General features: G+C 48.1%; 1 protein-coding gene across 3 annotated transcripts in view; it reads right to left on the bottom strand.

The window, feature by feature from the left end:
- Positions 1–2858: 2858 nt before the first annotated feature.
- LOC134957026 (ubiquinol-cytochrome c reductase complex assembly factor 5) overlaps positions 2859–14279 on the bottom strand; it is a 38584-nt gene continuing 27163 nt past the window's right edge. For all 3 annotated transcript variants that reach the window (XM_063938807.1, XM_063938809.1, XM_063938808.1), the window contains exon 3: positions 2859–2990. In XM_063938807.1, the coding sequence (XP_063794877.1) occupies positions 2914–2990 (77 nt within the window). In that variant the 3' untranslated portion in view covers positions 2859–2913. The remainder of the gene's footprint in view (positions 2991–14279) is intronic.

The following is a 14279-nucleotide window of genomic DNA, read 5'->3' as shown; positions in this document are numbered from 1 at the left end:
TCATGCTTCTGGCTCTGTAAGGGGGACGGCGGCGCGGCTCCGGGAACGAACACCAAGGTCGGGTCCTGCGGTCGATCCCTCTGGAGCTAATGGTGTCCAGTAGCCTAAGAAGCCCAAACTACCACCTGTTAGGTAGGTTCGCTTCTTCTCCCCTTAGTCCCTCGCTGCAGTGAGTCTGTTGCCAGCAGATCTCACTGAAAATAAAAAACCTAAATATACTTTCTTTCTAGGTGCTCAGGAGAGCCCCTAGTGTGCATCCAGCTCAGCCGGGCACAGAAATCTAACTGAGGTCTGGAGGAGGGTCTTAGTGGGAGGAGCCAGTGCACACCAGGTAGTCCTAAAGCTTTCTTTAGTTGTGCCCAGTCTCCTGCGGAGCCGCTAATCCCCATGGTCCTTACGGAGTCCCAGCATCCACTTAGGACGTTAGAGAAATATATATATATATATATATATATATATATATATATATATATATATATATATATACACACACACATACTAGGGTCTCAATCTCTGCTGATAAGCCGGTCTGAGTAGTGTACCAGAATGTGCACGCTATCTGCAGGATCCCTGAGGATAGCTGTTAAATCAGTGCTACCTTTTGGGCAAACTTGAAACCCTAGGGGAAGATTCCCATCGTATCCTGGCCCTAGTAGGGAAAGGATTCTCCCTGAGAATTCTTTGTGGGAAACTGCAGTCTCTTGTCTGGAGATTCCCGCTCTTTTTCATCATGAGAGGAGGGAAATTTACCTCAGCTTTCTTCCCCTTAAACATGTGTACCCTTGTGTTAGGGACAGATGAGTCATCAGTGATATGCAAATCATTTTTTATTACAATAATCATATATTGAATACTTTCCTGCCATTTTGGCTGTAACTTTGCATTATCGTAATCGACACTGGAGTCAGACTCCGTGTCGATATCAGTGTCTATTATTTTGGATAGTGAGCATTGAGAGACTCTGAAGGTCTCTGCGACATAGGGACAGACATGGGTAGATTCCGTTCTCTAATCTTTTGTGCAATAAATTCACCTTAGCACTTAATTACACATATCCAAACAGGTGTCGGCGTTGTCGACGGAGACACCCCTCACACACACATTTGCTCCATCTCCTCCTTAGGGGAGCCTTTTACCTCAGACATGTCGACACACACGTACCGACACCACACACTCGGGGAATGCTCATCAGAAGACAATTCCCCCACAAGGCCCTTTGGAGAGACAGAGAGAGTATGCCAGCACACACCCCAGCGCTATTAACCCAGGAATAACACAGTAACTTAATGTTAACCCAGTTGCTGCTGTTTATATTGATTTTTGCGCCGAATTATGTGCCCCCCCTCTCTTTTTACCCTCTTCTACCGTGTATCTGCAGGGGAGAGGCTGGGGAGCTTCCTCTCAGCGGTGCTGTGGAGAAAAAACATGGCGCTGGTGAGTGCTGAGGAAGAAGCCCCGCCCCCTGGACGGCGGGCTTCTGTCCCGCTTAAATATACATTTTCTTGGCGGGGGCTCATACATATATACAGTGCCCAACTGTATATATGTTCACTTTTGCCAAAAAGAGGTCCAAATGCTTCCCAGGGCGCCCACCCCCCTGCGCCCTGCACCCTTACAGTGACCGGAGTATGTGAGGTGTGTGGGAGCAATGGCGCAAAGCTGCAGTGCTGTGCGATGCCTCAGTGAAGACCGGAGTCTTCTGCCGCCGATTTCGAAGTCTTCTTGCATCTCATGCTCACCCGGCTTCTGTCTTCCGGCTCTGCGAGGGGGACGGCGGCGCGGCTCTGGGATTGGACGATGAGGGTGAGATCCTGTGTACAATCCCTCTGGAGCTAATGGTGTCCAGTAGCCTAAGAAGCAGGACCTATCTTCAGAGAGTAGGGCTGCTTCTCTCCCCTCTGTCCCACGATGCAGGGAGTCTGTTGCCAGCAGAGCTCCCTGAAAATAAAAAACCTAACAAAATACTTTCTCACAGCAAGCTCAAGAGAGCTCACTGAAAAGCACCCAGCTCGTCCGGGCACAGATTCAAACTGAGGTCTGGAGGAGGGACATAGAGGGAGGAGCCAGAGCACACCAGAATCTAAATTCTTTCTTAAAGTGCCCATGTCTCCTGCGGAGCCCGTCTATTCCCCATGGTCCTTACGGAGTCCCCAGCATCCACTAGGACGTTAGAGAAAGGGGGGTTAGGGTGCAGGGACAGGAAGGGTATGGTTAGGTACCGGGGAGGGAGGGTTTGGTTTAGGCATTTAGAAAGGGGAGGTTAGGGTTAGGCATTAAGCGGGGAGGGTTAGACACCAACGGAGAGGGTTAGGTTTATGCACCCACAAGGGACAGTTAGGGTTAGGGTAGGGGGCAGGGGAGGGTTAGGGTTCTTTCCAGGGGGCTGTCGGGATGCCGCTTTCAGTATTCTGACAGCGGCATCCCGTCCTTCGGGATATCATACTGAATCCGTGTGGGTCAGATGTAACATGTGCAGGGAGATTTAGGTTTGGGTGGGGTGTGTCCAAACTGAAATCTAAATTGCAGTGTAAAAATAAAGCCAACATTTGTGGGCTACATGCAAAAGCAGCCAGTATTTAACCTGCACAGAAAAGAAAAATCTACAAATGTATTTTCTCCCTTTACATGGCAATATAGTTTGTTCCAGATACAAAGTTACTTGCTTTTTTTGCTTTACTTCCAAATCAGAATCAGTCCCTTAATTAGAACAGACTCTCACAATCGCATGTTTTTTTTTTTGTTTTTTTAAGCAATATATTTTACAGTCCAGTTTGGCACATCTTGCAATAATTTGCATATATTGTGACAAATTATATTTTTATACACGTTATTTTAAATAATAAACACATAGCCAAAAATTACTGAAAATAAATATATATTTTTTATTCAAGTGAGTAAATACATTGTGAGGTATCAGGATTGGGATTTTGGTTCCAGATTAGCTCTTTCTTCGTACATCCTCTCTGATTGGCGTCTTCTGTACACATCATCTAAAACAAGAAAACATTTTCATTACAGAAATTTATAATGCTAGACCAACAGTTTACTAGTAATGTAAAGTAGATAGACCCAAGTAAACTGTAACACACAGGACATGGAATAATTATAGCCTGGATAAAATAATATGTAAAGCAATAGTAAACCTAAAATATACATATATTCCTCTACATATACCTGTATATACTATATAACATATAAAGTTCAAACGATCAAATTAAAATAAGAATTTACTTACCGATAATTCTATTTCTCGTAGTCCGTAGTGGATGCTGGGGACTCCGTAAGGACCATGGGGAACAGCGGCTCCGCAGGAGACTGGGCACAAAAGTAAAGCTTTAGAACTACCTGGTGTGCACTGGCTCCTCCCCCTATGACCCTCCTCCAAGCCTCAGTTAGGATACTGTGCCCGGACGAGCGTACACAATAAGGAAGGATTTTGAATCCCGGGTAAGACTCATACCAGCCACACCAATCACACCATATAACTTGTGATCTAAACCCAGTTAACAGCATGATAACAGAGGAGCCTCTAGAAAAGATGGCTCACTACAGCAATAACCCGATTTTTTGGTAACAATAACTATGTACCAGTATTGCAGACAATCCGCACTTGGGATGGGCGCCCAGCATCCACTACGGACTACGAGAAATAGAATTATCGGTAAGTAAATTCTTATTTTCTCTAACGTCCTAAGTGGATGCTGGGGACTCCGTAAGGACCATGGGGATTATACCAAAGCTCCCAAACGGGCGGGAGAGTGCGGATGACTCTGCAGCACCAAATGAGAGAACTCCCGGTCCTCCTCAGCCAGGGTATCAAATTTGTAGAATTTTACAAACGTATTTGCTCCTGACCAAGTAGCTGCTCGGCAAAGTTGTAAATCCGAGACCCCTCGGGCAGCCGCCCAAGATGAGCCCACCTTCCTTGTGGAATGGGCTTTTACAGATTTTGGCTGTGGCAGGCCTGCCACAGAATGTGCAAGCTGAATTGTACTACAAATCCAACGAGCAATAGTCTGCTTAGCAGCAGGAGCACCCAGCTTGTTGGGTGCATACAGAATTAACAACGAGTCAGATTTTCTGACTCCAGCCGTCCTGGAAACCTATATTTCCAGGGCTCTGACAACGTCTAGCAACTTGGAGTCCTCCAAGTCCCTAGTAGCCGCAGGCACCACAATAGGTTGATTCAGGTGAAACGCTGAAAACCACCTTAGGGAGAAACTGAGGACAAGTCCTCAATTCCGCCCTGTCCGAATGGAAAATCAGATGAGGGCTTTTACAGGATAAAGCCGCCAATTCTGACACGCACCTGGCCCAGGCCAGGGCCAACAGCATGACCACTTTCCATGTGAGATATTTTAACTCCACATATTTAAGTGGTTCAAACCAATGTGACTTTAGGAACCCAAAAACTACATTTAGATCCCAAGGTGCCACTGGAGGCACAAAAGGAGGCTGTATATACAGTACCCCTTTCACAAACGTCTGAACTTCAGGGACTGAAGCTAGTTCTTTTTGGAAGAAAATTGACAGGGCCGAAGTTTGAACCTTAATGGACCCCCATTTCAGGCCCATAGACACTCCTGTTTGCAGGAAATGTAGGAATCGACCTAGCTGAAAATTCCTCCGTCGGGGCCTTACTGGCCTCGCACCACGCAACATATTTTCGCCAAATGCGGTGATAATGTTTTGCGGTTATATCTTTCCTGGCTTTGATCAGGATAGGGATGACTTCATCCGGAATGCCTTTTTCCTTCAGGATCCGGCGTTCAACCGCCCTGCCGTTAAACGCAGCCGCGGTAAGTCTTGGAACAGACAGGGTCCTTGCTGGAGCAGGTCCCTTCTTAGAGGTAGAGGCCACGGATCCTCCGTGAGCATCTCTTGAAGTTCCGGTTACCAAGTCCTTCTTGGCCAATCCGGAGCCACGAATATAGTGCTTACTCCTCTCCATCTTATAATTCTCAGTACCTTGGTTATGAGAGGCAGAGGAGGGAACACATACACTGACTGGTACACCCACTGTGTTACCAGAGCGTCTACAGCTATTGCCTGAGGGTCCCTTGACCTGGCGCAATACTTGTCGAGTTTTATAAACATGTGGAAGACTTCTGGGTGAAGTCCCCACTCTCCCGGGTGGAGGTCGTGTCTGCTGAGGAAGTCTGCTTCCCAGTTGTCCACTCCCGGAATGAATAATGCTGACAGTGCTATCACATGATTTTCCACCCAGCAAAGAATCCTTGCAGCTTCTGCCATTGCCCTTCTGCTTCTTGTGTCACCCTGTCTGTTTACGTGGGTGACTGCCGTGATGTTGTCCGAATGGATCAACTCCGGGTGACCTTGAAGCAGAGGTCTTGCTGAGCTTAGAGCATTGTAAATGGCCCTTAGCTTCAGGATATTTATGTGAAGTGATGTCTCCAGGCTTGACCATAAGCTCTGGAAATTCCTTCCCTGTGTGACTGCTCCCCAGCCTCGCAGGCTGGCATCCGTGGTCACCAGGACCCAGTCCTGAATGTGCGGCCCTCTAGAAGATGAGCACTCTGCAACCACCACAGGAGAGACACCCTTGTGCTTGGTGACAGGGTTATCCGCTGATGCATCTGAAGATGCGACCCAGACCATTTGTCCAGCAGGTCCCACTGGAAAGTTCTTGCGTGGAATCTGCCGCATGGGATTGCTTCATAGGAAGCCACCATTTTTTCCAGAACCATCTCATTGATGTACTGAGACTTGGCTCGGTTATAGGAGGTTCCCGACTAGCTCGGATAACTCCCTGACTTTCTCCTCCGGGAGAAACACCTTTTTCTGAACTGTGTCCAGGATCATCCCTAAGAACAGAAGACGAGTCGTCGGAATCAGCTGCGATTTTGGAATATTGAGAATCCAATCGTGCTGCCGCAACACTACCTGAGATAGTGCTACACCGACCTCCAACTGTTCCCTGGATCTTACCCTTATCAGGGAATCGTCCAAGTAAGGGATAACTAAAATTCCCTTCCTTCGAAGGAGTATCATCATTTCGGCCATTACCTTGGTAAAGACCCGGGGTGCCGTGGACCATCCCTACGGCAGCGTCTGAAACGGATAGTGACAGTTCTGTACCATAAACCTGAGGTACCCTTGGTGAGAAGGGTAAATTGGGACATGAAGGTAAGCATCCTTGATGTACCGAGACATCATGTAGTCCTCTTCTTCCAGGTTCGCAATCACTGCTCTGAGTGACTCAATCTTGAATTTGAACCTCTGTATGCAAGTGTTCAAAGATTTTAGATTTAGAATCGGTCTCACCGAGCCGTCCGGCTTCGGTACCACAACAGTGTGGAATAATACCCCGTTCCCTGTTGCAGGAGGGGTACCTTGATTATCACCTGCTGGGAATACAGCTTGTGAATGGCTTCCAAAACTGTCTCCCTGTCAGAAGGAGACATCGGTAAAGCCAACTTTAGGAAACGGCGAGGGGGAGACGTCTCGAATTCCAATTTGTACCCCTGAGATATCACCTGAAGGATCCAGGGGTCTACTTGCGAGTGAGCCCACTGCGCGCTGAAATTCATTGAGACGGGCCCCCACCGTGCCTGATTCTGCTTGTAAAGCCCCAGCGTCATACTGAGGGCTTGGCAGAGGCGGGAGAGGGTTTCTGTTCCTGGGAACTGGCTGATTTCTGCAGCCTTTTTCCTCTCCCTCTGTCACGGGGCAGAAATGAGGAACCTTTTGCCCGCTTGCCCACGAAAAGACTGCGCCTGATAATACGGCGTCTTCTCATGTTGAGAGGCGACCTGGGGTACAAACGTGGATTTCCCAGCTGTTGCCGTGGCCACCAGGTCTGAAAGACCGACCCCAAATAACTCCTCCCCTTAATAAGGCAATACTTCCAAATGCCGTTTGGAATCCGCATCACCTGACCACTGTCGTGTCCATAACCCTCTACTGGTAGAAATGGACAACGCACTTTGACTTGATGCCAGTCGGCAAATATTCCGCTGTGCATCACGCATATATAGAAATGCATCTTTTAAATGCTCTATAGGCAATAATATACTGTCCCTATCTAGGGTATCAATATTTTCAGTCAGGGAATCCGACCACTCCAACCCAGCACTGCACATCCAGGCTGAGGCGATTGCTGGTCGCAGTATAACACCAGTATGTGTGTAAATACCTTTTAGGATGCCCTCCTGCTTTCTATCAGTAGGATCCTTAAGGGCGGCCATCTCAGGAGAGGGTAGAGCCCTTGTTCTTACAAGCGTGTGAGCGCTTTATCCACCCTAGGGGGTGTTTCACAACGCACCCTAACCTCTGGCGGGAAAGGATATAATGCCAATAAAATTTTAAAAATTATCAGTTGTTATCAGGGGAAAACCACGCATCATCACACACCTCATTTAATTTCTCAGATTCAGGAAAACTACAGGTAGTTTTTCCTCACCGAACATAATACCCCTTTTTGGTGGTACTCGTATTATCAGAAATGTGTAAAAATAAGAATTTACTTACCGATAATTCTATTTCTCGGAGTCCGTAGTGGATGCTGGGGTTCCTGAAAGGACCATGGGGAATAGCGGCTCCGCAGGAGACAGGGCACAAAAAGTAAAGCTTTAGGATCAGGTGGTGTGCACTGGCTCCTCCCCCTATGACCCTCCTCCAAGCCTCAGTTAGGATACTGTGCCCGGACGAGCGTACACAATAAGGAAGGATTTTGAATCCCGGGTAAGACTCATACCAGCCACACCAATCACACTGTACAACCTGTGATCTGAACCCAGTTAACAGTATGATAACAGCGGAGCCTCTGAAAAGATGGCTCACGACAATAATAACCCGATTTTTGTAACTATGTACAAGTATTGCAGATAATCCGCACTTGGGATGGGCGCCCAGCATCCACTACGGACTCCGAGAAATAGAATTATCGGTAAGTAAATTCTTATTTTCTCTATCGTCCTAGTGGATGCTGGGGTTCCTGAAAGGACCATGGGGATAATACCAAAGCTCCCAAACGGGCGGGAGAGTGCGGATGACTCTGCAGCACCGAATGAGAGAACTCCAGGTCCTCCTTAGCCAGGGTATCAAATTTGTAGGATTTTACCAACGTGTTTGCCCCTGACTAAATAGCCGCTCGGCAAAGTTGTAAAGCCGAGACCCCTCGGGCAGCCGCCCAAGATAAGCCCACCTTCCTTGTGGAATGGGCATTTACATATTTTGGCTGTGGCAGGCCTGCCACAGAATGTGCAAGCTGAATTGTATTACACATCCAACTAGCAATAGTCTGCTTAGAAGCAAGAGCACCCAGTTTGTTGGGTGCATACAGGATAACAGCAAGTCAGTTTTCCTGACTCCAGCCGTCCTGGAACCTATATTTACAGGGCCCTGACAACATCTAGCAACCTGGAGTCCTCCAAGTCCCTAGTAGGCGCAAGGCACCAAAATAAGCTGGTTCAGGTGAAACACTGACACCACCTTAGGGAGAGAACTGGGGACGAGTCCGCAGCTCTGCCCTGTCCAAATGGACAACCAGATATGGGCTTTTTTGAGAAAAAAACCACCAATTTGACACTCGCCTGGTCCAGGCCAGGGCCAAGAGCATGGTCACTTTTCATGTGAGATGCTTCAAATCCACAGATTTGACTGGTTTTAAACCAATGTGATTTGAGGAATCCCAGAACTACGTTGAGATCCCACAGTGCCACTGGAGGCACAAAAGGGGGTTGTATATGCAATACTCCCTTGACAAACTTCTGGACTTCAGGAACTGAAGCCACTTCTTTCTGGAAGAAAATCGACAGGGCTGAAATTTGAAACTTAATGGACCCCAATTTGAGGCCCATAGACACTCCTGTTTGCAGGAAATGCAGGAATCGACCGAGTTGAAATTTCTTCGTGGGGCCTTTCTGGCCTCACACCACGCAACATATTTTTGCCACATGTGGTGATAATGTTGTGCGGTCACCTCCTTTCTGGCTTTGACCAGGGTAGGAATGACCTCTTCCGGAATGCCTTTTTCCCTTAGGATCCGGCGTTCCACCGCCATGCCGTCAAACGCAGCTGCGGTAAGTCTTGGAACAGACATGGTACTTGCTGAAACAAGTCCCTTCTTAGCGGCAGAGGCCATAAGTCCTCTGTGAGCATCTCTTGAAGTTCCGGGTACCAAGTCCTTCTTGGCCAATCCGGAGCCATGAGTATAGTTCTTACTCCTCTACGTCTTATAAGTCTCAGTACCTTAGGTATGAGAAGCAGAGGAGGGAACACATACACCGACTGGTACATCCATGGTGTTACCAGAACGTCCACAGCTATTGCCTGAGGGTCTCTTGACCTGGCGCAATACCTGTCCCGTTTTTTGTTCAGACGGGACGCCATCATGTCCACCTTTGGTATTTCCCAACGGTTCACCATCATGTGGAAAAACTTCCCGATGAAGTTTCCACTCTCCCGGGTGGAGGTCGTGCCTGCTGAGGAAGTCTGCTTCCCAGTTTCCACTCCCGGAATGAAACACTGCTAACAGTGCTATCACATGATTTTCCGCCCAGCGAAAAGTCCTTGCAGTTTTTGCCATTGCCCTCCTGCTTCTTGTGCCGCCCTGTCTGTTTACGTGGGCGACTGCCGTGATGTTTTTCCCACTGGATCAATACCGGCTGACCTTGAAGCAGAGGTCTTGCTAAGCTTAGAGCATTATAAATTTACCCTTAGCTTCAGTATATTTATGTGGAGAAAAGTCTCCAGACTTGATCACACTCCCTGGAAATTTTTTCCTTGTGTGACTGCTCCCCAGCCTCTCGGGCTGGCCTCCGTGGTCACCAGCATCCAATCCTGAATGCCGAATCTGCGGCCCTCTAGAAGATGAGCACTCTGTAACCACCACAGGAGAGACACCCTTGTCCTTGGATATAGGGTTATCCGCTGATGCATCTGAAGATGCGATCCGGACCATTTGTCCAGCAGATCCCACTGAAAAGTTCTTGCGTGAAATCTGCCGAATGGAATTGCTTCGTAGGAAGCCACCATTTTTACCAGGACCCTTGTGCAATGATGCACTGACACTTTTCCTGGTTTTAGGAGGTTCTTGACTAGCTCGGATAACTCCCTGGCTTTCTCATCCGGGAGAAACACCTTTTTCTGGACTGTGTCCAGAATCATCCCTAGGCACAGCAGACGTGTCGTCAGGATCAGCTGCGATTTTGGAATATTTAGAATCCATCCGTGCTGTTGTAGCAGTATCCGAGATAGTGCTACTCCGACCTCCAACTGTTCCCTGGACTTTGCCCTTATCAGGAGATCGTCCAAGTAAGGGGTAATTAAGACGCCTTTTCTTCGAAGAAGAATCATCATTTCGGCCATTACCTTGGTAAAGACCCAGGGTGCCGTGGACAATCCAAACGGCAGCGTCTGAAACGGACAGTGACAGTTCTATACCACGAACCTGAGGTACCCTTAGTGAGAAGGGCAAATTTGGGACATGGGAGGTAATCATCCCTGATGTCCCGAGACACTATATAGTCCCCTTCTTCCTGGTTCGTTATCACTGCTCTGAGTGACTCCATCTTGATTTGAACCTTTGTAAGTGTTCAAATTTTTTTAGATTTAGAATAGGTCTCACCTAGCCTTCTGGCTTCAGTACCACAATATAGTGTGGAATAATACCCCTTTCCTTGTTGTAGGAGGGGTAATTTGATTATCACCTGCTGGGAATACAGCTTGTGAATTTTTTCCCATACTGCCTCCTTGTCGGAGGGATACCTTGGTAAAGCAGACTTCAGGAGCCTGCGAGGGGGAAACGTTTCGACATTCCAATCTGTACCCCTGGGATACTACTTGTAGGATCCAGGGGTCCTGTACGGTCCCAGCGTCATGCTGAGAGCTTGGCAGAAGCGGTGGAAGGCTTCTGTTCCTGGGAATGGGCTGTCTGCTGCAGTCTTCTTCCCTTTCCTCTATCCCTGGGCAAATATGACTCTTATAGGGACGAAAGGACTGAGGCTGAAAAGACGGTGTCTTTTTCTGCAGAGATGTGACTTAGGGTAAAAACGGTGGATTTTCCAGCAGTTGCCGTGGCCACCAGGTCCGATGGACCGACCCCAAATAACTCCTCTTCCTTTATACGGCAATACACCTTTGTGCCGTTTGGAATCTGCATCACCTGACCACTGTCGTGTCCATAAACATCTTCTGGCAGATATGGACATCGCACTTACTCTTGATGCCAGAGTGCAAATATCCCTCTGTGCATCTCGCATATATAGAAATGCATCCTTTAAATGCTCTATAGTCAATAAAATACTGTCCCTGTCAAGGGTATCAATATTTTTAGTCAGGGAATCCGACCAAGCCACCCCAGCTCTGCACATCCAGGCTGAGGCGATCGCTGGTCGCAGTATAACACCAGTATGTGTGTATATACTTTTATATGATATTTTCCAGCCTCCTGTCAGCTGGCTCCTTGAGGACGGCCCTATCTATAGACGGTACCGCCACTTGTTTTGATAAGCGTGTGAGCGCCTTATCCACCCTAAGGGGTGTTTCCCAACGCGCCCTAACTTCTGGCGGGAAAGGGTATACCGCCAATAATTTTCTATCGGGGGGAACCCACGCATCATCACACACTTCATTTAATTTATCTGATTCAGGAAAAACTACAGGTAGTTTTTTCACATCCCACATAATACCCTCTTTTGTGGTACTTGTAGTATCAGAAATATGTAACACCTCCTTCATTGCCCTTAACGTGTGGCCCTAATAAGGAATACGTTTGTTTATTCACCGTCGACACTGGATTCAGTGTCCGTGTCTGTGTCGACCGACTAAGGTAAACGGGCGTTTTAAAACCCCTGACGGTGTTTTTGAGACGTCTGGACCGGTACTAATTGTTTGTCGGCCGTCTCATGTCGTCAACCGACCTTGCAGCGTGTTGACATTATCACGTAATTCCCTAAATAAGCCATCCATTCCGGTGTCGACTCCCTAGAGAGTGACATCACCATTACAGGCAATTGCTCCGCCTCCTCACCAACATCGTCCTCATACATGTCGACACACGTACCGACACACAGCACACACACAGGGAATGCTCTGATAGAGGACAGGACCCACTAGCCCTTTGGAGAGACAGAGGGAGAGTTTGCCAGCACACACCAAAAAACGCTATAATTATATAGGGACAACCTTATATAAGTGTTTTCCCTTATAGCATCTTTTTATATATTTCTAACGCCAAATTAGTGCCCCCCCTCTCTGTTTTAACCCTGTTTCTGTAGTGCAGTGCAGGGGAGAGCCTGGGAGCCTTCCCTCCAGCCTTTCTGTGAGGGAAAATGGCGCTGTGTGCTGAGGAGATAGGCCCCGCCCCTTTTTCGGCGGGCTCGTCTCCCGCTCTTCAACGGATTCTGGCAGGGGTTAAATATCTCCATATAGCCCCCGGAGGCTATATGTGAGGTATTTTTTGCCAAAAAATAGGTTTACATTGCCTCCCAGGGCGCCCCCCTCCCAGCGCCCTGCACCCTCAGTGACTGCCGTGTGAAGTGTGCTGAGAGCAATGGCGCACAGCTGCAGTGCTGTGCGCTACCTTAAGAAGACTGAGGAGTCTTCTGCCGCCGATTCTGGACCTTCTTCTCTTTTCAGCATCTGCAAGGGGGCCGGCGGCGAGGCTCCGGTGACCATCCAGGCTGTACCTGTGATCGTCCCTCTGGAGCTAATGTCCAGTAGCCAAAGAAGCCAATCCATCCTGCACGCAGGTGAGTTCACTTCTTCTCCCCTAAGTCCCTCGTTGCAGTGATCCTGTTGCCAGCAGGACTCACTGTAAAATAAAAAACCTAAGCTAAACTTTTCTAAGCAGCTCTTTAGGAGAGCCACTTAGATTGCACCCTTCTCGGCCGGGCACAAAAATCTAACTGAGGCTTGGAGGAGGGTCATAGGGGGAGGAGCCAGTGCACACCACCTGATCCTAAAGCTTTACTTTTTGTGCCCTGTCTCCTGCGGAGCCGCTATTCCCCATGGTCCTTTCAGGAACCCCAGCATCCACTAGGACGATAGAGAAATAGGATTTTATAAACCTACCGATAAATCCTTTTCTCGTAGTCCGTAGAGGATGCTGGGGTTCCATTTAGTACCATGGGGTATAGACGGTTCCTTTGGGAGCCACTGGCACTTTAAGAGTTTAATAGTGTGGGATGGCTCCTCCCTCTATGCCCCTCCTACCAGACTCAGTCTAGAAACTGTGTCCGAGGAGACGGACATACTTTGAGAGAAGGAAATACACAGATAGTGGCGAGATTAACACCAGCTCACACATAACAAAAGGAAAGCCAAGATAACCAACGTGAAACGATTCAGCAACGACTGAACTAACAAAACTTAACCAAGTAACAATGCAGGAATACGAAGTACTGGGCGGGCGCCCAGCATCCTCTACGGACTATGAGAAAAGGATTTACCGGTAGGTATATAAAATCCTATTTTCTCTTGCGTCCTAGAGGATTCTGGGGCTCCATTTAGTACTATAGGGGTGTACCAAAGCTCCCAGTACGGGAGGGAGAGTGCTGAGGTTCCTGCAGAACAGATTGGCCTCTGAGGACCTAAAGTTTGGTCAAAGTATCGAACTTGTAGAACTTAGCAAACGTGTTCGACCCTGACCAAGTAGCTGCTCGGCAAAGCGGAATAGCCGAGACACCCCGGGCAACCGCACAAGTAGAACCCACTTTATGGGTAGATTGGGCCTGAACAGATTTTGGGACCGTCAATCCTGCCGTAGAACAAGCATGATGGAAAGTAAGCCTGATCCAGCGAGAAATCGTCTGCTTAGAAGCAGGACTCCCAATCTCGTTGGGATCATAAAGGACAAATAGAGCATCCTACTTCCTGTGACGAGTAGTTCTCTTCACATATATTTTCAAAGCCAGTCACGTCTTTTAGATGCCAATGCCAACAGTGTGACAGCCTTCCAAGTAAGAAACTTTACGTCCACCTCCTGTAAAGGTTCAAACCAATCCGACTGCAGGAACTGCAGCACCACATTAAGATCCCAAGGTACCACAGGAGGCACAAAGGGTGATTGGATGTGGAGAACCCCTTTCAAGAATGTCGGAACCTCAGGGAAAGCAGCCAATTGTATCTGGGGGAAAAATGGACAAGGCCGAAATCTGGACCTTTATGGAGCCCAAGCGTAAGCCCACATCCACACCTGCCTGTAGAAAGAGAAACCGTCCTAGTTGAAACTCCACCGTTGGAAACCTCTTGGATTCACACCAAGACACACACTTTTTCAAAATCCGATGGTAATGCTTAGACGTTACTCCATT

The sequence above is a fragment of the Pseudophryne corroboree genome, chromosome 9, assembly GCF_028390025.1.
Source record: "Pseudophryne corroboree isolate aPseCor3 chromosome 9, aPseCor3.hap2, whole genome shotgun sequence".
In the NCBI taxonomy this organism is placed as follows: domain Eukaryota; kingdom Metazoa; phylum Chordata; class Amphibia; order Anura; family Myobatrachidae; genus Pseudophryne; species Pseudophryne corroboree.
This window is presented reverse-complemented; position numbering and strand designations above follow the sequence as displayed.